Raw genomic sequence first — 25,316 nt, 5'->3', positions numbered from 1 at the left:
GTCTCTCTTAATGATCCAGTAGCGTGAAGATACACAGGTGGCTGGTTTCAATTGCTAGCCACGGGATACACTTGGAAACCACAAATAGTACTGGTCAACAATCGAATCATACGCTCATCAGTACAGAATGTATTGATATCGTACCTGCATAGAGGTCACAGTGATAAAGTTGTACTCAGTCTGTTACATGGATTCTTGAATATGTCTGAGTCGGGCCAGTCTTCCCACCCCGAGGTACACACATGCTACCCGGTCTTCACATTGCTACCCTGATCGCCACGCATTCAACTCTGGTGGCTGACAAAGGGCGAAGGAGAACTAAAACTATCCAACCAACGAGCATGACCTTTGACCTCATGATATTTTATAAACGACTTGTGCCATTAGTACATGTATATACACTGTTCTATAGCGCCTTGAGTATCTTTTCTAGGTAGAAATGAGAGCTTTATAAGAGTCTCACTATTATTATTATTATTATAATATTATTATTATCTAACGAACATACATGCATGGTCACAACCGTGCCTACATGACAAAACACACGTACAGTAGTACATGTACTTCATATAATAATAAGTCAGATAATTGACCAGTTTGGTCCAAACACTTACATGTGGGATAAATACTGATTAAGAGAGAAGTTTCAATTTGAAAAAGTGTGGATGGTAACTTTTATATAATAGAATTATAAAAGTCTGACTGAATGGCTGAATAAACAAAGAAAACTTCTAAATTACATTGATTTCCCACCCATAAAAATCTGAGTTATTGTGTCCACATCTAATCTATGATGCATAGTGTTCATCGTTACATACACATAAATATCTAACAAGACTAACTACAAAATTATGTCTTCAACTAGTGCTTATACCATGATGATTTACCAGGTAATTAGGTCCCACTGAAGTGGGAGTGCACTGTAAAATGATAGCTTTGAGTGTCCCACTGAGAAAGGAGCACACTGTAATAGAGGTATGTGAATCTTGCTGAGGTGAACTCTCAATTAGCACACCTAGCACAATACTTGTAATGTACAGAAGATGGCACTTGATACAAAGTATATGACTCAAAGCTCTGTAAATAAAACAGATCTGATACATGTATAATGTAATATGTGATGTAATACACTCTTATTCTTTGGTACAGAGAGAAGAATTTTTTGTACTCTATGCTGCTTTTGGCTATTGATATAACAAACTCCTTTTAATAATACATGATGGGCAAAATTTCATTTCAAGCCTTGATATATTGAGTTTGAGAAATTAAATATGTAAACAAACTGCTGTGTGGTCCCAATGAAATGTTTTCCTATTTCTCTTATGGATTTTGTGCAATGGTACAACAAAATGCCTCATATGATGAATGAAATCTACAGTTGATATTAGACCTCTACACTGCGGGTTTAATCATTATCACAAGCTCTATCTTCTGGTCTCGGTGGAATGTAAGTTCTTGTTTCTAATACTGTATATTGCTACTGATGACATAAAACACCTGATGAACAACAAGCATTTTATCCCAATACCATGGACCACTGTATCCTGAGTTTAATTGAATTTATAAACATCATCTTTAAGGGCTTATTTTTACATTCTTCATTTAGAGGTGACTATTATACATGCATAGCACCTTTAAATGTGTTCACTCTTGTTACACAGATAGAACTCAGAAATACTGTAAACTGTTAAATTTTTCTCCACGAAAATTGCTCCTTGTTATTAAAGGGATATTCAATTTGTGTCCAACATAGACACAGAGATATATGCACTCCCCCATCAAACACGAGGTGGAACATTCTGGTCTCATTTGGGATTCCCTATAACCTCTGAAAGGTACATGAACATGTGACATCAATTTTACTTGCATTAGACATGTGTCATAATACAAATTGGGGAAAAAAAGAGTATTTTCCGTGCCCTGCAGTATTTTGAGCAATGAAGAAGCAGTTAGTCGAAGGAGATCAGGTCGTCGACCACCTCACATGGCACGGGCGTGGTCGAGGGAGTGAAGAGAGATGCGGCGGCACCGAGGCCAAACCCAAGTGAACTCTGGAAGAAGAAAGAGGGGGACAAGAAGACCAGCATGTGATGACTTTATACAAATACTGTGTACGCTATAATTTTCGCGTACATAAATTTTCGCAAATTGCCGCTGTCACACATTTTCGCGAGTGTTTACATTCGCTATTGGGGGCCAGAGAAAATGTGAAGTGGCAAAGAAAGTGTGAATTTTCAACTTACTAGCAAATAAGAATGATACTAGTTATACACTGCATGAAAAAAAAACTTACCAAACTCTGCGAACTAGTAAGTTAGAATTCAACATTTTTGAAGTGGTTAAGTCCATCGCGCTAGATTTCTGACGAGTGGTCCCCTTGCGATAATGGATTGGCTGTCTACAGTATTCGTAAGTAGACGTGGACGTGCTATATGTACGTAAACAAGCTTAGCCAGTATGATCTGTTCGGTAACTGAGCCATGACATGGTATACTAGTACAGGGGAAACTCGGTATAACGAACACTGCTATAACGAGACATCGGTTATAACGAGGAAATTTTCTCGGTCCCAAATTTCCTTCCACACAAGTCTATGTAAAATGCTACTCTTATAGCGAGATCGGCTATAACGAGATAAATTTTGTGACTTCCAAACAAAGAAAAACATAGTAAATCAAACCTGCTATAGCGAGGTAAAGCAAAATGCCTTCGGTAAAGCTTTATTTCGCCTGTGCTATCATCTTCCGAGATTGTAAAGCTTGATGCGCCAAAAACTGTCTTGTATACACATAATCATTTTCTTCAGTGCACTCCAGCTAGCACTGCATGTTGTACGTGTGAAGTGTGTGTGTACACGCACACTGATACATGCAGAGAATGTGGTGGGACGGCCATATATACATGACATCATCATGACGTTTAGCAGGTGTGAGGCAATCTGATGCTGTGATTGGCCTTCTACTTAGGGAATTCCCCGTCTTCACACACACGCAGTCATAATGTACATACAGAATGTGTCACATACACACACAGCATTGTGCAGACCATATTCAAGCTTTCCACACAACACACACCCATACGATAACCACATACCAATCCACAGACGATCTTCATACAATCGCAAGCTATATAAATTTACAAATTCAAACATCTACAATTAATAAGAAATACATTCTTAATATTGGATTTCTTTGGCGAAAAACATCTTCTTACCCATAAAGGTGAGTAATTCCCTCACACACAATATCAAGTTATCAGTATTGATTGAAATATGATGGGTAGTCCCACATGTGCAAATTAATGTCTTTATTCTATGCCTTCTTTTATGCCTACTGATATAACGAGATATAGGCTATAACGAGGAAAATGACTCGGTCCCGACCATCTCGTTATATCGAGTTTCCACTGTACTGAAATGTTCGTATCATCAGGGCAAGGGATTCATTTTGGAAGGTAATATTTTCGCGTGTTGTTAATTTTGCGAATAGCTCCCGACTCGCGAAATTCGCGAAAATAAAACCCCTGCGAAATATATAGCGTATAAAGTAGTGAATGGTAAAAAATTTCGCACGAGGTAAAAGATAGAGAGGCGCTCTATTCAACGAGGTGAAGCTGAGTTGAATAGTGCACCTCATCTCTCACCAAGTGCAAAATCTTGTTCCATTGCATGAATAAAGACCATACACTATTTGTTTTAATACAACACCTCCAACGTCAACAGATGTGGTCCACACGGATTCTTGAATTTAGCACATAAATGGCAACCATTTTTCGTGAAAGGCGAATGAGTAGTAGCACAGACACAGTCACCGTGTACGTAAGTACGCGAAGCCGATCAGTTGAAGTTGTTTACAAAAATGAGTGTCAAAAGTATGCGCGTGCTTGTAAGAGGCAAATGTTTGTTTAGTGTGACATCAAAGCCATGTAATAGAACAACAATTTTGAGTCAATCGCGAGTTCAAAACGGGAGTCAATGGAAATGGTTGACGTCAGCCATGCACTATCCATTTTTGCTCAAACAAAATTGCACGGCTGACAGTCACAGCATGCGATGGAAATTTTAACCTGATGTCACGTGATGGGCAATCAACTAATCGGATAGTTACATTTTTTTTTTAGGTGTTGTCTAATAAAGTTTAAGAATACAAACAAAACACCACTGTTACAGTGGGAAGACAGACTAGTCCATCAAAGGTGAAACTTTTTTTTTTTCATTTAGATGTTGATATCAAATAAAGTCAAGAGAGGATTCTAAAGGAAGCAAACACAAGTCCTATAACATCTCTATCCTTTTCAAGATTAAAGGACAAGTTCACCTTCATATACATGTGGATTGAGTGAAGGCAACAATGTTAGTAGAACACATCAGTGAAAGTTTGGGGAAATCCGACAATCCGTTCAAAAGTTATGAATTTTTAAAATATCTGTACAATCACTGCTGGAGGAGAAGACTACTACAGAGTATGATGTCACATGCGTACAACGATACAAGGAAAATGAAAAGAGAATTTCACAAAACTTGACTTTTTGAATAAAGTGCACATTTCCTCGACTTGTTACTGACTTATGTTAGGGGTAATATTATTCCCCCTGACTTCTGAAAGAGAGAAGTCGAGTGTTCTTTTATTATGTGAGAAAAGTGAGAATATCTTGAATTTTCTTTATACTTTCTTTATATAGTTGTACTCATATGACATCACAAGCTATAGTAGTCTTCTCATCCAGCCGTGACTGAGCAGAAACTTCAAAAATTCATAACTTTTGAACGGATATGTGTTCTACTAATATTGCTGCATTCTCTCAACCCACGTGTCTATGAAGGTGAACTTGTCCTTTAACATGTCCTTGTGTCATTTAAGAGAGGCTATATTTGGATAAGATTAATTTCATTCATTTATTCTTTTTCAACGCAGCAATTGCAGCATGTCAGCACAAAACACAAGTCTGGCTGTATAGCTTCATACTGTTCAACGAGTTATGCCACAATGCTTAAGAAAATGAACATGCAATGAATAATGAATTTATGAATAAATGGAGGAGGAATAAGTGAATATTTAATTAAATAGATAGATAGATAGATAGATAGATAGATAGATAGATAGATAGATAGATGGATAAATGAATAAATAAATGAATAAACAAACAAATTACTAATAAATAAACATATCAGTAATAGGAGAAACTAGTGTCTAGTGGTGCAAATACATGCCATAAACTGTGTGAAAAATTTGATTGGTAGGTAGTGTAAGGGTTGGAAGATGTACAGTGTATTTTCCCAACGTCTTCTAGAATCGTACCTTTCTGGTCTTTCTCCTCGATGGACTGCACAAGCTGGTTCCTAGGGTGTTGGTGCTGTTGCGAAGGGCCTGACTTCTCGTTGCAACGGCGGGAGAGACGGGATCTGCTGCCTTCGCCAGAGAGCGCCTTGATCCTGTGAGAATTATCAAAGAGGTGTGTTCACTACTGATGGGATTTGGTGTTTTTCTAGCCCAAGCATACAATGTAGATATAATGACTTTTGGGCAAGGCAGTTTGACGAGCATCAAATCAACTTGACAGATAAGTTATGGTCTGAGCAGAATAACTATTACATGTAGTCTGTTTTGATTGAATCGGTGTAATCAAAACTGACACAAGCCATGCTTTGAGCAAAATTAGACAAGCATTTAGAAAGTTTGGCTGTTTTGATTGGCACATTATGTTGATGTCATTGGATAACTGGGGGGAACTCAAATAGCTGTCATGGCTGTCCAAATGATCTACACCGGACTCTCGTTATAACAAAGTCCTCGGGACCGGCAGTTTTCTTTCGTTATCTAGAAATTTCGTTATTACCAAACTGATAAACAATAAAAGTGCATGGAGTAGATAATGTTGGGGCTTGAAATTTACTTCGTAGTACAGTAACCAGAATTTCATTACAAGTGTGTTCGTTATATAACAGGAGTGCACTATATCAGTTGATCAAAATTGTATAGCTTCTGGCTTGGTGTTGTATCAGTTCTTGAACAAGGATTAAATTCTGGCTTTTGGCACTGGAGTGTGAGTTAGAAGCCTCAATTTTGAGTGGTTATTCATTGATCCTGACCCACACTATTGTGTGTACACACTTTTATTTTCCAAAGAACTCCAAATACTCTGAAGATTTAGCGTAGTAGGTCATAGCACCCTCACAAGAAAGCATGGTTGATTTCTAAACTTAAACTGATGTATCCGTGCGGGAAATTCTCCCGGGAAGGGTCAAACTCACTCAGGTTCTTGGCGGGAGAGCGCGCCCCAAGTTGCTCCAGCTGGTCCACAGGTTCGGTCACCATGAGGTCCTCAGCTTGCTGGTTCAAATCCACCACAGACATGCTTGGCTCGAGATACAGTGACATGTCAACCTGCAAGGAACCAGTTCAGAGCAACCATTTAAAAATCAGACTTCATTCGATGGTTATGCATGGAAGTGTTGTGGTCGAGTGGTTTGCACATGAACTTCTATTCTGAAGGGCCGAGGTTCATGCCTTGCTGTATGGTACTTCTATATGGCACTTCTGCCTTTAGCATGACACTTTACATACAGCACTCCTCTTTACTAAGGTGTATAAAAACATTTCCACAGGGCTGCCAGTAATTACATATCAAAATCAGGCAGATTCCAAAGAGCTATCATGGAGGAACTTGGGTGCAACATGCATCCCATAATAAATGGCCAGTTATGGTAGTTGAGTAGCTTTAGTCTCAGCAGCAGTACTATTGGGAGTTATTATCATAATACAGTGTATTAATATCATTATTACCATCTTAACCATCTTTATCATTATTACCAAATGTAAAAGAAGTTGTTGTGTTTGACATCATAGCAGAAATAACACCACCATCCAATCAAACCAAGTTTGGCGCTCTAATGTATTTAAGCGTGCGAATGAATGCGTACTATTCTTCAAACGACTGTAACATATTTAGCCCTTGACTTACAAGTGATTTTTTTCATCACTTTCTTATATTTTTGGACTCTCTTTTGGGCAAGTAAAATTCCTGTTCAGGCAAGTGTTCTGTAACAATACAAAATTATGCTTGCCCGACCGGACGAGTGGTGAAAAAAAGTTATGTAGCACCCTGCAGGTGGTAGCTAATGAGTGAACATGTGCCATTTGAACATGAGACAGACTGATTAAAGCTCAAAAGCCTTAGGTGAGTTTGCAGAACCAGTAATGTTTATTCAAGAGTCTCTATTACTTGAGGTCTTTTCCAAATCAAAAGTGGACACTGCAAACATGACAGAAGAATAATAGAGTATTATGCAAAACCGTTAGAGACTTTCTTCTAGCAAACACTGACCTCATTCTCCTTGTTGACAACAGAGGCCGTCCTTCTGGTGGGCGTGGCCTTCTTGTCGCTGAGAACAAGCTTGCTGATCTCGCCGCACAGCTTGGTACGCAGCGAGCGCCTCGGCTCCACCAGAGGGGAGAACAGCTGGGCCACGGTCGGGGTGTTGTGAGAGACTTTGGGCGTGGTGGTGGTGGTGGTGGTTGCACCTGCTGCAGCAGGGGAATTTCTGGGCGTGGCCAGTAGTCGTGGGGTGTGGACTCTGGGCGAGGCTGCCCTGGAAGAGGGTGTGGCATGTTTGGAAGTTTTGAATGGTGATCCGGCTGTGGGGAGGACATCAGAGAGTGACAAACACACACATCAATCAGTTGAGAATAAAAAAAAAATGGAGTCATGAAATTCTGAGGTTTCTCAGGTTCACATAAAACGCTGATATTTTCTGTATCTACCACAAAGTTACATTGCAACTGATTGACAAATTGCCCTACATCGACGTAGATCAATGTGGGGCAATCTATCAATCAGATGCAACAAAAACAACTTGAAAGAAGAATTTCATCAATTTGAATAGAAATTTTCACTTGCATTAAAACTTTCAAAAATTTCATGAGAAGCCAAGATTTGGAAAAGTAAAATACACTGTCTCATGAAAGTTTTTGCCTACAAATTGTATTAAATTCCAGTCCCAATTCACAAAAGCTTCATGCCGCAAAAAGGCTATAGGCTCCAATTTGCAAAAAGTTTGATGTCGCGAATGTTTCTGGTTTTAGTATTATATTATTCAAAATGCCTGAAGTGGTGACGTCATCACCCAAAGAGACTCCCGTAACGGAAGACGAATCTTTGCTCAATTTTCTGCATTGAAATGATATCAGCATGTAGCCCTAGCACCAAATCGTAGGAGTCTTGTAATAACCTGGTAATAAATAGGGATATTTCAGGGAAAGAGTTTGCAGCTGCTTAATCAATGTCCAAACAAACAATTTGACATTACAATTGTGTATAATTTGATGATAGAGTTGTTAGATGATGTTATAGCCGCATTCAAGTTTTTGCAGTTCTGGTGAAAGCACAAAACTTTGAAATTCCACAACTTTCTCATTTCATGTTCTACTTTGATTGAAACTTCTATCAATTCTCTTTCTCTTTCTCATTTTGCCTTTTCAAAGTCAACATTAAAATGATGTGGATTTGCAGTTTATGCAATGCATTAAAGATCTAAATGAGATCCCGGTACTGTAATGTGAAACAGCATTAATACTGACTTTGTCATTCCATATTTGGGGAATGACCTAAAATTTGCATCCTTTCAACATTACAATCTTTATGGTTTAATGACAACAGCAAACAACTGTGCAATATAACTATATTACGATTACGTTCCCTCCTCCTCCCCTGCCAAATCACAAACATTTCCCCTGTAACCCGTTCCTTCCGCAATTCTCTGAGTGCCTTTAATGCCCCCAAACGAGATTCTTTTTGCCCGTCGACAGAGAGGCAGACAGGTTGGTAATCCACCTGTGTGAAGGCAGTCAAGTGGTACATGTATCCCCCTTTCCACGGTCAACTACATGTGCCAGTGACCAATGGAAATATCGATTGAGTGCGAGGTATGAATAGAGCGTGGGCTGATGAGCTCTCAGAATGTTTTATTCTACACAAAACCAGGTACCTGAATGAGGTGACGGGGGTCAGCGAACCTAGATATCTAACTGATCTCAGCCTTGATCGCTATGTACATGTTCCTACGAGTTTACAGCAGAACAAGCGATAAACTAAATCAGGAAAAAGGTACATAATACTGTGAAATACGCATTTTTCAAATAGGAGAACAAATGCTGATAGAATAAACTCTGATCTTTTTATCAAACCCACTTTTCTGGGCATTTTAACACAGAGAAACATGAATTTAGGCCACTAAAGCAGGAACTCTTGTCTTCATTTTGGGAACCTGGTAGACCCGGTTCCCGTATATCAGTTGCTCCCACGGGAACCTGGCATACCAGGTTCCCGTAAGGAACAGGTTAATATCAGCACATTAAAAACCTACAGGATTCCAGTAAATTTCCAAAGGGTGTAGGAGGAGAACTTCCTTACCCCCACAGTGTTCCCTGACAGCCTTTCGGGCAGGACTCTCAACCTTGAAGAAACCACCCTCAAAGACTACTTTCTCCGCCTCCGCCTTGCGGGTCGCTTTCGCCTTCATCGCTGCCTTGGCTGCCATCAGCCTTTCTCGAGCAGCATTTCGTCCGGCTGCCGACGAAGCAGCTGCAGGTTTCTTGGTGATTGGTTTCTTCTTCTAAAAACAAATAAAAAAGAAACACAAGGGATAGTGAATCTTGCATTTGAACTAGGACTATACTTGCATGTATTTGTTTTGTCTACATATAAAAACAAAACAAATCAAATAAGAGGCTGCAAATCTCATGCAGTTAAAACTGGTTCTTTATTTGTGAATTTGTTTGGTTTACACCTAAAAAGGTATACGTCTCCCCTATGGAGGCAATAAACACTGCACATATGCGTGAGTCAACACTAATTTTAATGTCAAAATTCATTCATTTTTTTTTTTTTTGTATCTCATGAAGCATTTCTTCAGCAATTTCTATTTAAAGTACCAGAAGTCCCATTATCAAGCTGAGCGCTAAAGGATCACTGGTAAAGACAGCCCCTCATTTAAAGAGAGACAGCAGAAACAATAGAAACAGTACATGTAAAAGTTAGGCGTGGTATCAAGAGGAGATGGAGGGGTGCATTTTTGCCCCCCTCTTTACCTTGATGACTTTGGGTTTGGTCTCAATCTTCTCTTCTCTCTTCCAACCATTGGCCTTCAGCGTCTCCAGCTCCTTGAAGAGGGCATCAACATCTTCCACCTGTCGAGGAAGAGGAACAGACACTAGGATTAACCCTTTCAGTGCCAGGGACTTTGGACGGCGAGGACAATGCTATGGGGTTTTCTGTGCCACTCAGAACTCAAAGGACACAAAGGGTTAAAGGGACAGTACAGTATTGGTGGAGATGAGAATCGGGTTTTTAACTTTTTGCGAGATACCTAGAAAACATGTATGATATAGTACAGAGCATACCATCTTAAGAGGAACTCAGTTTATTTGATGAAAATCGCATTTTTTATTCTTTGGAAGTAAAAACATTCAAATTTTATTTCACGGGGCCAAGAGTGAAGAAAACCTCAATTGAAAATTTCCTCTTTCATGATGTTTAAATTTCTTCTTTTTCCTGACTCACCTGAAAGTACACCATCTCCCAGAACCCAGCGAGGTCCGAGCAGTGAGTCGCCTTCTCCCCAAGACCAAACTCGCAGTCATTGATCAGTCCCCGGAACTGCTTGAAGCGTTGGTCTATCAGGAGCTTAGCCTTACCGCTGGCGCTGCGAATCTCACCGCAAACTATAAATTAGAGCATCGGGGCAGACATGTTAAATTCTCTCGCTGTTTTCATCTGTCTCGTTTTGGTGGAAATGTTGTGTTTCCACTGTTTTTGATAAAGAAGTGCGAGACACATTGGTATTCAAGTGGATTTTGGTAGACAAGTAAATAAAGGGATACATCATGCTTCAGGAAAACTGGGCACAAAACTATAAAGTTACAAGATTTTCTAATTCTTAATTCTAGTTCTTCTGAAAAAGGTGATATTGGTCAAAACCATACATTATGCAAATTAGACAAGATGATGTCATCAACTCATAAATATCCAATGATCCTTCCATTAAAAATCCAGAAGTCTAGCCATAATGGTTTGATTTTCATCTACAAGTGGATAGTAATGTACATTATGTGTGCATCGCCAACCTTCTTCATACCAGAAAACAATAAGTGCTCTGTCTTAGTCCTAGATACGATACCGTACCTTCATCAGACAAATCCTCACTGGACATGAGGTCTTCCCAGACCTTGCATCTCCCTAGCAACCTGTCTGTTTCCATGGAGACGAGATTCTTGAAGTAAGGCACGTCTTTCTCTGGCTCCTGATCGGCCGCTGGCGGCATCTTCTCCTGTTCGGCATGTAGCGCCTTGCTGAAATGCAATCAAGAGATTTCATTCGTGGTGAGAAAGCCTTTTCATCACTATTAAGGTGTTGTATTGATTAGTCCATGCAAGAGGTACGCAAGTGTTAAAGTGAAACTCTACCTCACATAGAAGTCAAATTTTACACTAGGTACAGTCAAAATTGACTAGTGAAATATTCGTAAATGTCAGAAAAAATATGACATTCTTGGAGTTTTTATCCTTAAAATGTTTTTACAATGAACTATGATTCTAATCGTAATTGCACTATGCAGATCAGATGTGGTGATAATGTCATGTAAGTTTAAATTTTCCCATCATTTGGTGCATATGGTATCATCAAATTATTTTTTGCTTTATACCATTTATTCTAATAGTGTCTTTATCTTCTTCTAAGGACTTTAAAAAGTATCAATCGCTGAATTACTGCAAACTATTTTCCTTTTTCCTTCAGCCTTTCCTTTTATTCAGTGAAAAAAAGAATGGAAATTGAGAATTTTTTTTTAAATTTTTTTTTTGCAAATTGGTTAGAGTCTTGTGTGGTGATAAGGCCAGAAAATGGGGTAATCAAGAAAATCAGTTTATTATTTACTCCTCAAAATGAAAGAGCAAAAAAAATGAATAAGTTTTTTTTTCCTCACATCTTGCTCGGCGATGCCTCCTGGCTTGCTGGAGTTGGTTTGGGTTTTTGGTCGGCTACTGGCGGCGTTGGGCCACTTGTCGTGCTTGGTATTGCCGTGGTTGCTGGAACATCAGCTTCTTTCTTGTCTGTGGCAATAACGCCTTCTGTGCCAAAAGTATCAAAGAAAGAAATAAGGAATGATACTTGGATCCCCACTGTCTTACAATTCCTTACATTATCCATTGGGAGGGGGTGTCATATCTTTGTAATGCAGAGTTTTGTTTGTTTTTATTTGTGTAGCTATTCTGATTGCAAAATTTGGATAAGAGTTAGATTATACTGAAACAAATTAACCCTAACTAGGCTGGGCTATTTAGGAAGATCATAGAGCCGGGGCATTGTAGCATTCTGTAGCAAAATCTACAATATAGGTAAAAAATCAAGGTCAAAGGTCAAAGAAGTCAAAGGTAAAAATTCTGTGTAGAAGTTTTGAAGCCCTCACCTAATGCCATCACATAAAGCAAACGGAATCAAAATCGGGTTAGAAATGGCGAAGGAGTAGCATTTTGTAGCAAAATGTACAATATAGGTAAAAAATCAAGGTCAAAGGTCAAAGAAGTCAAAGGTCAAAATTCTGTGTAGAAGTTTGAAGCCCTCACCTAGTGCCATCACATAAAGCAAACGGAATTGAAATCGGGTTAGAAATGGCGAAGGAGTAGCATTTTGTAGCAAAATGTACAATATAGGTCAAAGGTCAAGGTCAAATGTCACAACTGAAATTCTGTGTACAAGTTTCAAAGCTCCCATGTAGTGCTATCATATAAAGCAAACAGAATCAAAATTGGCTCATAAATGACAGAGAAGTAGCAAATTGAACATTTTGATCACACACGGACGCACACACATACACACACACGGACACACACACGTACGGAGCCCGTTTCATAGTCCCCTGCTCGAACTCGTTCGGCGGGGACAATTAATAAATAGATAAATAAATTAAAAAGATAAATGAATATACTATGACCTACAAAACACTGACCATTTTCCTTCACAGTCTGAATTTCCATTTTCTCCACCTCTGATGTCTCCTTAGCCTCATTCTCTTCACCAATGCTGGGAATTGCCGCCGTTGTATTCACCGCATGGGACACGTTGAATGTTGTGGCTGCGGTGAGTGGGTCCATGGCAGGTAGCTTGGACTCTGCAGAGACAAGGATCAAAATAAATTCATAACAGATTACTGACAAAATGCTTCAAAGCGGTTTTGCAACATGACCCTATGTGACCCTTGTCGATATCTTCTCGGTCAAAATTTACCAGTTTCTACGATTACTTTGCAGGATAATCATACAAATATTTGTAACACTGTGACAGAGGAAACAATCCAGAGAATCAACATGAATGGAGCCAAGCTCTACTCAAAGAGCTTTCAGAAGTGCATTTGTACGAACATATGTACAGCACGAAAGAGAACACTTCTCATCATTCAAGGTAAAGCTATACATGTTGAGAAAATCTCTGTGATAATCCCAAGGTATGCTCAGAGAATGAGGAAGAAATAAAACATTAATACCAAGGCAACATGTTGAACTGCTCTCTGAGGTAGTCAAACTGTCTCTTGCAAATGTTCCTTGCTCTGTACTTCACTGGTTTGTTCAGCGGTGCTTGACACTAGATCAATACAAGAGTACCTTGCTATTCTGATGTACAGACAGGGGGCACAACTGAACACAGCTTCATCAGCTTGCTAGTGCAATGGAACCTCATTCAACCCCAGAATTCCACCTTTTTACAAGCCTTATGAATGGCAATAACTCCCAGGCTTACAATGTATGGTGTGACTAGGACTAGAAGACAATTCCAAGGAAGAATCTCCTGCTGAAACACAAAAGATACCATTTTCTAAAGACACCGAGTCAATGGAATTCCTCCTCTGACGAGAAACAGACATTCCTTTTGACTCACTGACAATGTCAGTAGAGACCAAAATATTAGCTTTGTGCTCCTTTGTCCTTAGCTAGTCAGCGGTAAGTCACAATGGTCTGCTTGGATGAAGAGGGGTTAAACTGAAGAAAGTGAGTACAGCATGGGAAAAAAGGGAACTTTCTTTTTGTCCTATTATCATTCTACACACGATGGTAAACTGAGCAAGTAAGAATTTTTGTATGATTTCATAATCCTAGAGTGAAATACATATATCTGACTTAATAATACACACAAGCCTTGGTGGCCCCCTCCTCCCCCACCCCCCCCCCCCCCAAAAAAAAAACAAAACAACAACAACAACATATAATATGCAAAGTAAGAATATTATCTCACATTCAAAATTCCTGGGTGACAAAAAAAAAAAAAAAAACCCCAGAAAAGCACTCTGAGAGCGCAGACCTCCACCAAGCAGCTATTTTCCACTGTGATCTTGCTCTTCCCAAAGAGATTTTTCTCCTCTCCACCACTGGGGAAAAGCTCTTTGGGCTCTTTTCCATTGAGATCAGTGATTTTCACCCATAGGTATACAATCTGAAAAATCACCTGATTTCCAAATACAGAAGCCTTTGTTACGTCATAAACCTTCAGCACGCACTTTAGTGCTCATTTGAAAACCGGCCTCAAAAATGTGCAGCTTGAACTCCCAAGTTCATTGACCCTACCTGTCAACATGTCAAAAATCATTCATAAATTCCCCCAAATCTTCGGATCACAAATTTGATATTTTGTTACTTGAGTCATTCTCAACCTCTCCTGTAAGTTTCATCAAAATTCATTGACTACTTTTTGAGTTAATTTAACGGTAACGAAAAAATAACCTCCTCCTTTGGCAGAAGTTAAAAACAAAAAACACAAAAACACACAAAAAAACAACAAACGAAATGTGATATCAGTGGTCATAATTACATTAATGTAAGTCAAATAACACAAGCGGTTGTACAAATCTTGGCTGCCTTCTTCTCTGGACTGAGAAATTCAGCTCATTTGAATCTCATTTTGAGAGCTGTAACATTTTGACAAATTCTGACAAGATTTCAGTATGCCACTCCTCCACTAATTTTGCAATATCACTTTACACTACCCTACCCATGCCAGGGTGCACAGATGTTGACATGCATGCAAACACATTTGGCAAGTGATGGGGTACAGAGTGAGGAGGGAGGGGGCAACACGGAACTCGCCCAAATTCTACTCTTGTTGGAAAATCTAACCAGACATTCTCTCAGATAAATCCCCACGTTCTGATTGGTTGAACAAAATCTTTACTGCTTACCTTTGTTTTCCTGATCCATTTGCGACCTCCTCCTACGAAGATCCCTTGAATATGGGGTGGAGCACCTGTCATATGAGAAGAATCATAAAGTATTAAATCAATAAAAAAAAAGTGCAAAAATTATGTAAGGGCATTCAGTTATGTCAGGTAATACTGTCACACAGCATAATTTGCCTATTGCAGACCAATTACGGATTTGGAAAAATATTTCATGATATATAGATATCGAACCAAGAGGAGTATATCTTGGGTAGCTGCACGTTATCAGAACTTCTGCATTAATAATCTCATGCATATCGTATATATGCAAATCAGATTCAACTACACACCTATATGTGTACGTGATCATTGGGGAAATTTGAAGTAACTGTTGGGCACACAAAATGAATAGGCACTTCCCTGGGAGAGATTAGGAACCACGCCAGTTCCTTCCTAAGAGAAGTGGAAAGGCAGCCCTTGTAAATGTCCCCACAAAAATGTGATTTTTTTTTTTTTTTTTTTTTTTGGGGGGGGGGGTCCTATTTTTATAGGAATATTACCTATTTCATTATATCTATTTCAGTCCCCTCAGATTGTTTTCTTTTATCTTCACACTTACTATACCAATCTCCATCCCTTCCCTTTTGACGATATCCCTGCCTACATTAGGTTAACTGTTTAAACCTAAGCCGATATGAAATTGGCGCAGTGACCACTGCAGTGAATCCTTTGGCTGTATGGCAGAAATAATTGTTTGTCTCACAAAGAAATACCTTCGATTTCTTCACAAACCAACAGTTATTTCTACCCCAAAGCCACAACATCCATTTCATTTTTTGTAGAGATAATGAGAAACCTCTTATGAAATGTGAAAGAGCATGTAATTCCATGAGGAATTCAACATCTATTTGATGGAAATTGGTTTTCAAATGGCTGAGATATCCACAACAGAGCCATTCTACTAAAGTGTGGGACCCACCTTTTATTAGACTGCTTTGTTTTACTTTGTTTTTGGATGTTTCAGTCATTCAAAACCTGATTTTCATCAAATAAACTTTGAATTCCTCTTAAAATGGTATGCTCTGTAATATTTCATAAGTATTTTCTTGGTATCTCGCAAAAAGTTAAAAGCCCAATTCTCATCTCCACCAATACTATACCATCCCTTTAAAGTTGTCAGCTCACCTCCTGCTCTGAGTGACTGAAGAGGAGGCCGATGCCAAGGGGAAGAGGAAACTGGAGGCGCTGGCAGGGCTGATGGGGGTGAAGGGCGGCATATCAGGCAGGTCCATGGAGAAGGAGAACCCAGTGGGGATGAAGGTGTCCATCAGGGTGGGGCCGCGCTGCCTCGTCACTTTCTGGGATATCTCAGCTGTTGACATGATATCAATATTTACCACATTTAGTACATATGATGAGTTTGATCGAAAAAACGGGCTCAGCGTCATTCTAAAAATTTTGAAGTAAGATACATATCCATGATTAGAAATTAAACCTTATCTGCGATACCTCACTTGCTACAGAACTCAGAATATTTTTGAAGTTAAGATTACGAATGTCTCATATTTTATCATTTTCTTTGTTCTTAGCAGCCCCATTTGCATATTATCTCCAGTTAAGAAGAATCAAACACTTCATATATTTACAGTGAAGTCTTGACTAAAGACTGACATGATTAATAATGAAGACATGAAAGAAAAAAAAAACTAACAGTGTATGAGCTCATCATCTTGTTCCAATTGCTTCATGCTGAGAATGTAGCATCATAATATTTCCTATGTTACAGCCTACTTAGGTAGGCTGCATTAATTAGTATATTCAGTATTGGTATGAGTGGTAGACTTTGAGCATTCTTCTTCTTTAATTCAATTGTAAATCTTGGCTCTTACAATATTTTGGTTTCTCTTTATCTTTTTTTTTTTGGAGGGGGGGGTATCTTCACAGTTAAAATTGGTCTGTTCACTGATTAGAAGGAAAAAATTTGATCTATATGACTTCCCTTTACAATATGTTATTTTTACCCTCCATTATCATGCCTTATACAGGTAAATGAATCATCGATGATGAAATGAATAATGACGTGGTAAGATTGTGAACAGGACATGAATTTCCGTACTTTGCTCTGTTTGTGGTCCAGACTCAATCTGTTCTTCCTCAACCTCCTCCTCCTCCTCCTCCACTTTCTCTTCCTTTGGTGGCTTTGCATTCACAGCCGGCTGCTTCACCGCCTCCCTCTTGGATCTGGTTTGGACCGGATTAGGCTGCCTCGATCTGGTCTGGGCAGGCTGCGGCTGCTTGGATGCGGTCTGAACCGGTTTGCCCTGCCTGGCGGCCAGCCTGGCAGACTGCCTGGTAGAGGATCTGGTGGCAGGGCCACTCTGGGGCGGGACAGGGGCGGAGACCGGTCCCCGTCTGGGTCTCTTTGTGGGGACAGGTTCCTATGCAAATGGAAATGGAGGTAAAAAATTGATACTGAGGGCAACACAAAAAGAAAAGAATTCTCCGAACCATTCCTGTCCAGGGAATCCTGTTTATGTTTGCTAAAAATGACTAACACATGTGAGATCACTTATATTGTTACAGAGATAATGTCATACCCTGCTTACTGCATAAGCCGTTATTTTTGCAAATCAGGGTGTCACGGATGCTTTTCGCGAGGTGTTGTTTTCACGAATTGACGCGGAGGCTTTCGTAAGTTTGATATTATACTAGTGCATGGTGACACTTTCGTGTGTTGTTACATTCATAGTTCAACAGCAATTTGTGAAAATTAAACCCTCACAAAAATAACAGCTTATACAGTATACTGTGTGTGGGTTTCAGTGCCTAGTCGAGGAGGTTTGAAAGCCCGCTCTGAAAAAAGGGCCTCTCGTCTGTCTATAATCTATAGGGAGGCCCTAGGAGGCCCAACCTGCTGATCCCCTCTGATACACGGCACAAGCTTGCAAGTGTGCAAGTTGTGCAGGTTTTATCAGCAGGGATTGGACGTGACGGCTGGGTGGTCGACTTTCAGCAATAACTTCTGGGTGGGCTATAAAAAAACAGCTTCCTCGAACCCCCAACATTTATACTGCACCAGAGGCTGCTACAGCAGGCTCTGAAATCAGCCCCTGTAGGTGGTTTCAGAACCTGAATAGATCAGTCCTGACTGGATCACCTTTGTCTGTTTATACTGAGCTAAAAGGCAGATATAGTGAGGCTTCAGAACCCCCTTTTTGCTTGATATAACGGGGCTATTAGAGTGATGTATTTCAATACTTGCTTATAACAAGTAACGATAAGTGAAGTACTGTAAGAGTGTTGCCATGAAAGAAAGAAGCAAACATACACTTTATTATAAACAAAATCAAGGAAATGCTGCTTCATAAATCTGTTCCAACGAACACGTGATTTACATTACTATTTTAGGATCGAAAGCTCAGGCCCCTTTTTGACTCCAAACATTTGCAAGCATACAGACACTGTGATACACACTATAATACTTAATCATGTACATGTGTCTTATGCCAACGCTGCACACTGGCACTGGTCTGACGGTCCCTAACCAGTAAAGAATCATTGTCGTCGGACCAGTTAAAAATGGAAAAATTGGGTACCTACTGATCTGACAGACAGGTCGGACAAGTAGAAATAAAAAAAGGGTTAGTGTGCAGGCCTGCTTATGCTTACCGCAACCTTGGCTGGAGCTTTCGTCCTTCCTGCATCCTTCACAGTGGCTGAGGTCGTCCTTGTAGATGACCTTGTTCGCGTAACTGGTGCAGAAGTCACTTTTGCCGTTGGTTTCTGAATGTGAAGGACAAGGAATGTGATACATGCATTCAGAATCATATCCAGTCACAATATTGCTCTAGTCTAGATGATAACAATCATTGAAATAATCATGATGAAAGGTGTAGTAGTTTCTAAGTAAACATTAAATGCATTCCTTTAAAAAAAATGGAAGTGATATACATGTGTCTGTGATGTTTAAAACTTTTTGATAAGGTTCATGCAAAAAAAAAAAAAAAAATGGACTTTCAAACAAATTCTAAATGTGACCCTGCACCTCAAAACAAACAAAAAGTCGCCAGACAAGAATTTTTAGTTCAGACCATATTCTGAAAGAACAGACTTTAAGCTTTAAAATGATGTATAACTCAAATCAAATGGACTCTCCTAACCTATCTAAATATTGGAAAGAAAGCACAAACTCAGGAAAAGTGTGAACTGAGAAAAGAGGCTCTGAAGTACAATGTCTATTCAAGCGCTTAATCTTTACCAAACCGTGCTGGCTGTGCGATGAATGGGACAAAAAACAAGAAGTAAACCACCAGAGTAACAACAATGAAGGGATTATCAGATTAAAGTGAAATTAAGCATGCCTCATTAACACATCCTGTCCATAATTAATGCCTACTTTCAAAGCAGTAGCACTATCCTTTCGAACGTTATTAGAGTTGAAAGTGAAGAGTGTGGACAAGGTTTTTCAGAAATTAAAAAGGGATTCTAAAGACACACCTAATCACACTATTCTACCAAAAATGTTCGTGATAAACTGCTAAAAAAACACACTTTCCTGCCCGTTTTATGATACCAAATTTTAGCATAATGTAAAAGAAGACCCACTCTTTCAGAAAATATGAAAAAGTCAAGTTCGGCTAGGTTGACCCATTTCACTTATTTTCAGTCCTCACGCAAAATCAGTGTGTGCGACTTTGTGTTCGTTTTGAGGTGCACGGTCACAAAAGGACAATTCGTTTCATTGGTTATGGAGAACACTAGAACTGCCTTACAAATGAAGCCGTGGCAGAGAAGTAATACTGCAATACACTCTAATACAGAAGAAAGTGTTGAGTTGAGGTTTAAGGATTAGATGAAGCGGTAAGAAGTACATATAAATTAATCAAACACAACAACTCAAAGTCAAGACCCTTTCCTTTTTTGCCTGTGTGCATGTGAAAAAAAAAAAAATTAAATCGCAATTCGAATCACAATTTTTCCATGGGTCTGAATGTGCCTGGTGGAAACAGTCGTGGAGCTTAACCCTCACCTGAGCTGCTTTGGAGTCAGACCGGAACAGGCTGCTATCTGATTTGTGGTCCACTGTTTTGGAAACTCTGAAGACCTGGAAATAATAAGGTCAAGAACCTTTCAAAACAAGATATACCTCCACCAAGGCCAGCGGGTCAAGAACACCACAGAACTGTGAGCACATCTTTGAAAAAACAAACAAAAAAACAAACCCCACTTTTCAAACAAACCTTGTAACTTGGAACATATTCCCCTGAAAATCTCATTGAAATCTGCATGACACTTTTTGATGTAACAAATAATATAACTGACCAACAAACAAACAAACAAAGGCCAGAAAAACTGTAACCTCCTCTGCAGAGGCTTTTAAAAGAGGAAATGAAATTCAGGTGCCAGTTTGACAGTGGCATGGTTTGAATTCCTAAAACATCTTCCCATTAATCTCGTTACACACAAATAAAGATAAAATCAAACATACGCATGTAAACCAGAAAATGAAACAGAAGTCCGTTTCCAGCCAATCAGAATTGAGTATTCACAGACTTATGTTTGTTTTCCTGACTCATGTTTGATCTCAACCTTTGTGCAACAGGGCTAAGGACTTGAAAGGTTGCGGAAACGAGGAATGTTTGTGTGCATTTTGATTTCGTAAATTTTACAAGAGGCAATAAGATTCGCGAAATTAAAATGTACATGAAGGCTCTTGTCTACACCATACACATTGAATGCCAGCTCTAGGCACATCGCAAAAAATTTCATGTCGTGAGAAATGCCGTCGGCTCCAGTACGCGAGGATTTCATGCCACTAAAATGTCATGTTTTACAGTAGTCAAGCTCTAACGCTGCTTGGATACCTGAGGCTTCTTGCTCTTCATGGCCATCTGTCTTTTCTTCATCTCTTTCTCCTCCTTCCATTTCATCAGCTTCTCTCGCCTCGTCATCCCTGCCGCGGCCGCTGCTGCTGGTGGTGGAGCAGCTGCCAATGCCCCCATCTTTGCCCTGGGGCGGGGCTCCGCATCTTTCGCCGGAGTCTTGCCGGATGCTCCTTTACCTGAACACGTCACAATGGGTAGAAACTCAATGAACAGGGACAGGCAGATGGAGGGAGATTTGCAGCGAATTCAAATTCACCCATAGACTTCTCTCAGGTGATGAGTCAGTGGAATGTAATTCATACGCTAAACTTTCTCTCTGCATCATTTGCAACTTTTTTGAATGCATACAATGTAAAAAACTCCAAGTCTACAAACTTAAAGGAAACTAAAACCCATAGAGAAATGTGGATTGAGTAAAAACAGCAACATTAGTAGAACACATCAGTTAAAGGGGAAGGCTAGTAACTGATCAGTGGGAATCAGTGGAAATGCTTGGAGATGATTGTTCCAATCCTTATGGGATTCATTCAAGAGTTCATTGTATATCTATCGTTGTGTGAAAATGATTTGCTTCAGAACGGTCTCATATTCAAGTAATGTGCAGATTAATGCTCCGTCACTGACCAGGGACGCTAACCTGGAAGCATTAAACTGCACATTACTTGAATATGAGACCATTCTGAAGCAAATCATTTTCACACAACAATAGATATACAATGAACTCTTGAATGAATCCCATAAGGATTGGAACAATCATCTCCCAGCATTTCCACTGATTCCCACTGATCAGTTACTAGCCTTCCCCTTTAAAGTTTGAGAAAATCTGACAATTGATGCAAAAGTTATCAATTCTTAAAATTTTGGTGTCAGAACTGCTGGATGAGGAGACTACTAGAGATTATGGCATCATGGGTGGACAATACTGTAAAGAAAATATAAAGGGAATTCCACAAAAATTCACTTTTCTAGCATAATGAAAGTGCACTTGACTAACTGCTTTCAGAAAGCAGGGGGAATAATTGCTACCCTTAACATACATGTATGTCAGCAGCAAGTTGATGGAAAGTGTGATTTTCATGAAAAATCAACTTTTGTGGAATTAAAACACAAAACACAAACCTTTCTTTGCCTTTTGAGGAAGACTGGTGGGAGGTGGCATCAATATCTTAGCTGGGTTCTCCTTCTCCGGTGAGAAAATGATGTCGTCCATCTTTCGGTGGTTCATGAAAGACTTGTTTCGGATGGCCCTCTGGTCAATGGAGCGGCGGTGAAGTCGCGCAAACTTTGTGTCGACTGTGGAGCCTTTCTTTTTGAAATAGTCTGCTCTGTCCATTTTTGTGTGTCTGTGAGTGTTAAGATTCAGAGGACATGGAATGGGGAATGACATCAGATGAATAGGTCCCTGCATGCAATTGAGTAAAACCAGCATTGTTATCAATGTTACAAAATGATCAGATATATATATCTACAATGACACAATAATGTAGAACCTTTTTAGTAGAACAACGTTCTTAGCATTCTATTTCTAAGCAGAAGTTGATTTTGTATACGCTATATATTTCGCGGGGGTTTTATTTTCACGAATTTCGCGAGTCGGGAGCTATTCGCGAAATTAACAACACGCGAAAATATTACCTTCCAAAATGAATCCCTTGCCTTGATGATACGAACATTTCAGTACTTCTAGTATACCATGTCACGGCTTACCGTACAGACCATACTGGCTAAGCTTGTTTACGCACATCGTCGTCCACGTCTACTTATGAATACTGTGGAGAGCCAATCCATTATCGCAAGGGGACCACTCGTCAGAAATCTAGCGTGATGGACTTAACCACTTCAAAAATGTTGAATTCTAACTTACTAGTTCGCAGAGTTTGGTAAGTTTTTTTCATGCAGTGTATAACTAGAACTAGAAGTATCATTCTTATTTGCTAGTAAGTTGAAAATTCACACTTTCTTTGTCACTTCATATTTTCTCTGGTCCCCCAATCGCGAATTTAACCACTCGTGAAAGTGTGTGACAGCGGCAATTCGCAAAAATTTATGTACGCGAAAATTATAGCGTATATAGTACATCATTGATTGCATCATTACTTAGAGCAACTATCTACTGCACTCTGCAGAATGACCTAGAGCGCTATAGTCCTAGACCTTGGAAATAATCAAGTTTTTGAAAATTGGTGATATAAAAGATGTCAAGAGAGCCTAGATTTACCAAATACTCGTTGTAAGTAGGCCCTACTGTACCACTGATATCCTCACTTGATTAATGGGGGCATTGTGGCATAGTGGATTTAAGACTCCCTATTCCAACTCCCAATTGAAGGACCCGAGTTTGATTCCTGCCCAAAGCTCACTTCCTTGGACTATACACAGTATGTTTTTACCCACCATGTTTCTCTCGACCACAGTGTAAAAATGGGTACATTGTACCCTGCAATGCTAGCCAGGTATAATAATGGCATAATGACAAGGCCCTCTGGTAGAGTAGTGGCAACACTGAAGAGCTTAAGACATGAGGCTACCCTGGACTAATAAGACATTACTATTATCATTATTATTGTTATTAGCTAATCAGGCCATACCCAGGGGCGGATCCAGGAATTACATGAAGGGGAGACGCATCTACAAAATGAAAGGGGGGGGGGGCATGCGCCCCCATATTTTCTCTTTATTTCTTTTGTTTTAACACAAAATAAACAGGGCACACATGCTGGATGCGCCCGCCTCTGGATTTGCCACAGATACCGTCCATGTCACTGAATTATCATTAGCCGATTACATTAACCAATGATCATCTAGGAATGATGATATGGATAAATATTGCTCAATGAATTTGGAATGTATATCTCTATACTGTAGAATTGTCACCGGCTTTCATTATCATTCAATCACACAAAAATGACAAAATACAGCCTGGTTAGCACTGGTTGTGTATACAGTGTATACTTGGGTGACCCGCATCTCGTCATAGTTAATGTTTGCGCAGATTTGAATCACATTTCGCCATTGAAATTCTTTGAAATCCAACTCACTTACAGGAAAAATGCTGAAAATTCCAATGGAATCACAAGTTCACTGATCGATATCGAAAATTTGCAGCTATCGTCGTTAAACGCGAGCGATGCGAAAAAGTTGCGTGATAAGGAAGGGGCCCACAACTCGTCACCCGCGTTCCCATAGACAAAGCACGTAAAAGACGTGTGCGGGTGACCGTGATGCTCCCATAGACATACACGTAAAAGATGCGTGCGGGGACAGTGGTGATACTTATAACACATATTCCGATTAAAATTTCAGATTTTCGCGAAAACTGTTCGGTTTTCATGATTTCATCACAATTTGCTTGGTTGTGGTAATCCTGCCAAGTTTCAAGCGTACTGAACACAGTCCCGGGCATAAATGTTTGTTTAGTCCGCTTAAAACAATCTTAAGTGGGGTAATGATATTCGGGCCCTTGACGAGGTGCGGGCACCTCCTCACTATACTCCCTCCAGCTCCCTCCACTGTGCCTTCCGCCTGAGAACACATGAATTAAAATGAATGGCTTCATTTTAAGATATTTGTTCAAGTGCTGTAAAACATGCAACATTACACAGTCACAGTCAAACACTGGTGACACTATCAATTAAAGATTACTGAAAACAGACTCCCAATTAGACTTCTTCTTCTTTGTTCTTCTTTCTTTCTTTCTTTATTCTGCTAACACTTAACAGTTAAAAGGTAAAGTTAACATGTTTCAGATCTAAGTTAGAAATTACATAGGCCTTGTTGGGTCGGAGGCCTCACGCACATGCACACCGAGCCGAGTACCGAGCCAAACTCACCTGCTCACCGCCCTCATCCGGTGCATCCATCATGCATCATGCTCATTTTGTTAATACATTGTAATAATATATCTATTTCGTTTTCTAATTTTTCAGACTCCTTCTCCCAAACTCTCGATAGCATATCACGGTACAGCCACATGCGACTACCTCCTACTAACGTTAGTACTACAGTCACTTGTGACGTGTATACAGCGACGTGACAGGGTAGGGCAGGGCTGCTGTCGAGCTACTGACTGTGTGACAGCGATCATTTAGGAGCATTACACAAATTGCAATAGGTGGGACCGTTATGCATCTACTCGGTATGCATGCGCAATGCTCGATACATGTCACTTTTGACACCATATAACTGCAATGAAGTAGTATTCTTTCTTACCAAGTTGATCAGATGTTGAAGAA

At 39.7% G+C, this 25,316-nt stretch overlaps 1 protein-coding gene across 1 annotated transcript; it reads right to left on the bottom strand.

The window, feature by feature from the left end:
* Positions 1-1,949: 1,949 nt before the first annotated feature.
* LOC139731963 (uncharacterized) lies at positions 1,950-24,944 on the bottom strand. Its single transcript, XM_071642834.1, has 19 exons — positions 24,915-24,944; positions 24,563-24,606; positions 22,204-22,427; positions 21,064-21,260; positions 20,229-20,303; positions 18,869-18,982; positions 17,316-17,637; positions 16,385-16,571; positions 15,221-15,285; positions 13,001-13,162; positions 11,978-12,122; positions 11,179-11,345; positions 10,558-10,718; positions 10,086-10,184; positions 9,409-9,610; positions 7,324-7,634; positions 6,251-6,383; positions 5,298-5,431; positions 1,950-2,051 (listed from the first exon to the last, which is right to left on the bottom strand). Exons 1-19 carry the CDS (start codon positions 24,942-24,944, stop codon positions 1,950-1,952), a joined length of 2,874 nt encoding a protein of 957 aa, XP_071498935.1.
* Positions 24,945-25,316: the final 372 nt, after the last annotated feature.

This window comes from Diadema antillarum, unplaced genomic scaffold (assembly GCF_040938485.1).
Source record: "Diadema antillarum isolate AM-2024a unplaced genomic scaffold, OU_Dant_1.0 seq00000389_RagTag, whole genome shotgun sequence".
NCBI lineage: Eukaryota > Metazoa > Echinodermata > Echinoidea > Diadematoida > Diadematidae > Diadema > Diadema antillarum.
This window is presented reverse-complemented; position numbering and strand designations above follow the sequence as displayed.

What these genes read in the sequence shown, in the direction of transcription:
- LOC139731963 (XM_071642834.1), bottom strand. Translation starts at nt 24,944, where the DNA reads ATGGATGCACCGGATGAGGGCGGTGAGCAG. An exon ending in CTCTCCCGCCAAGAACCTGA is followed by an intron (nt 5,432 to 6,250) that starts GTGAGTTTGACC and finishes TAATTCTCACAG; the next exon opens with GATCAAGGCGCTCTCTGGCG. An exon ending in CGAGGAGAAAGACCAGAAAG is followed by an intron (nt 2,052 to 5,297) that starts GTACGATTCTAG and finishes TTCTTCTTCCAG; the next exon opens with AGTTCACTTGGGTTTGGCCT.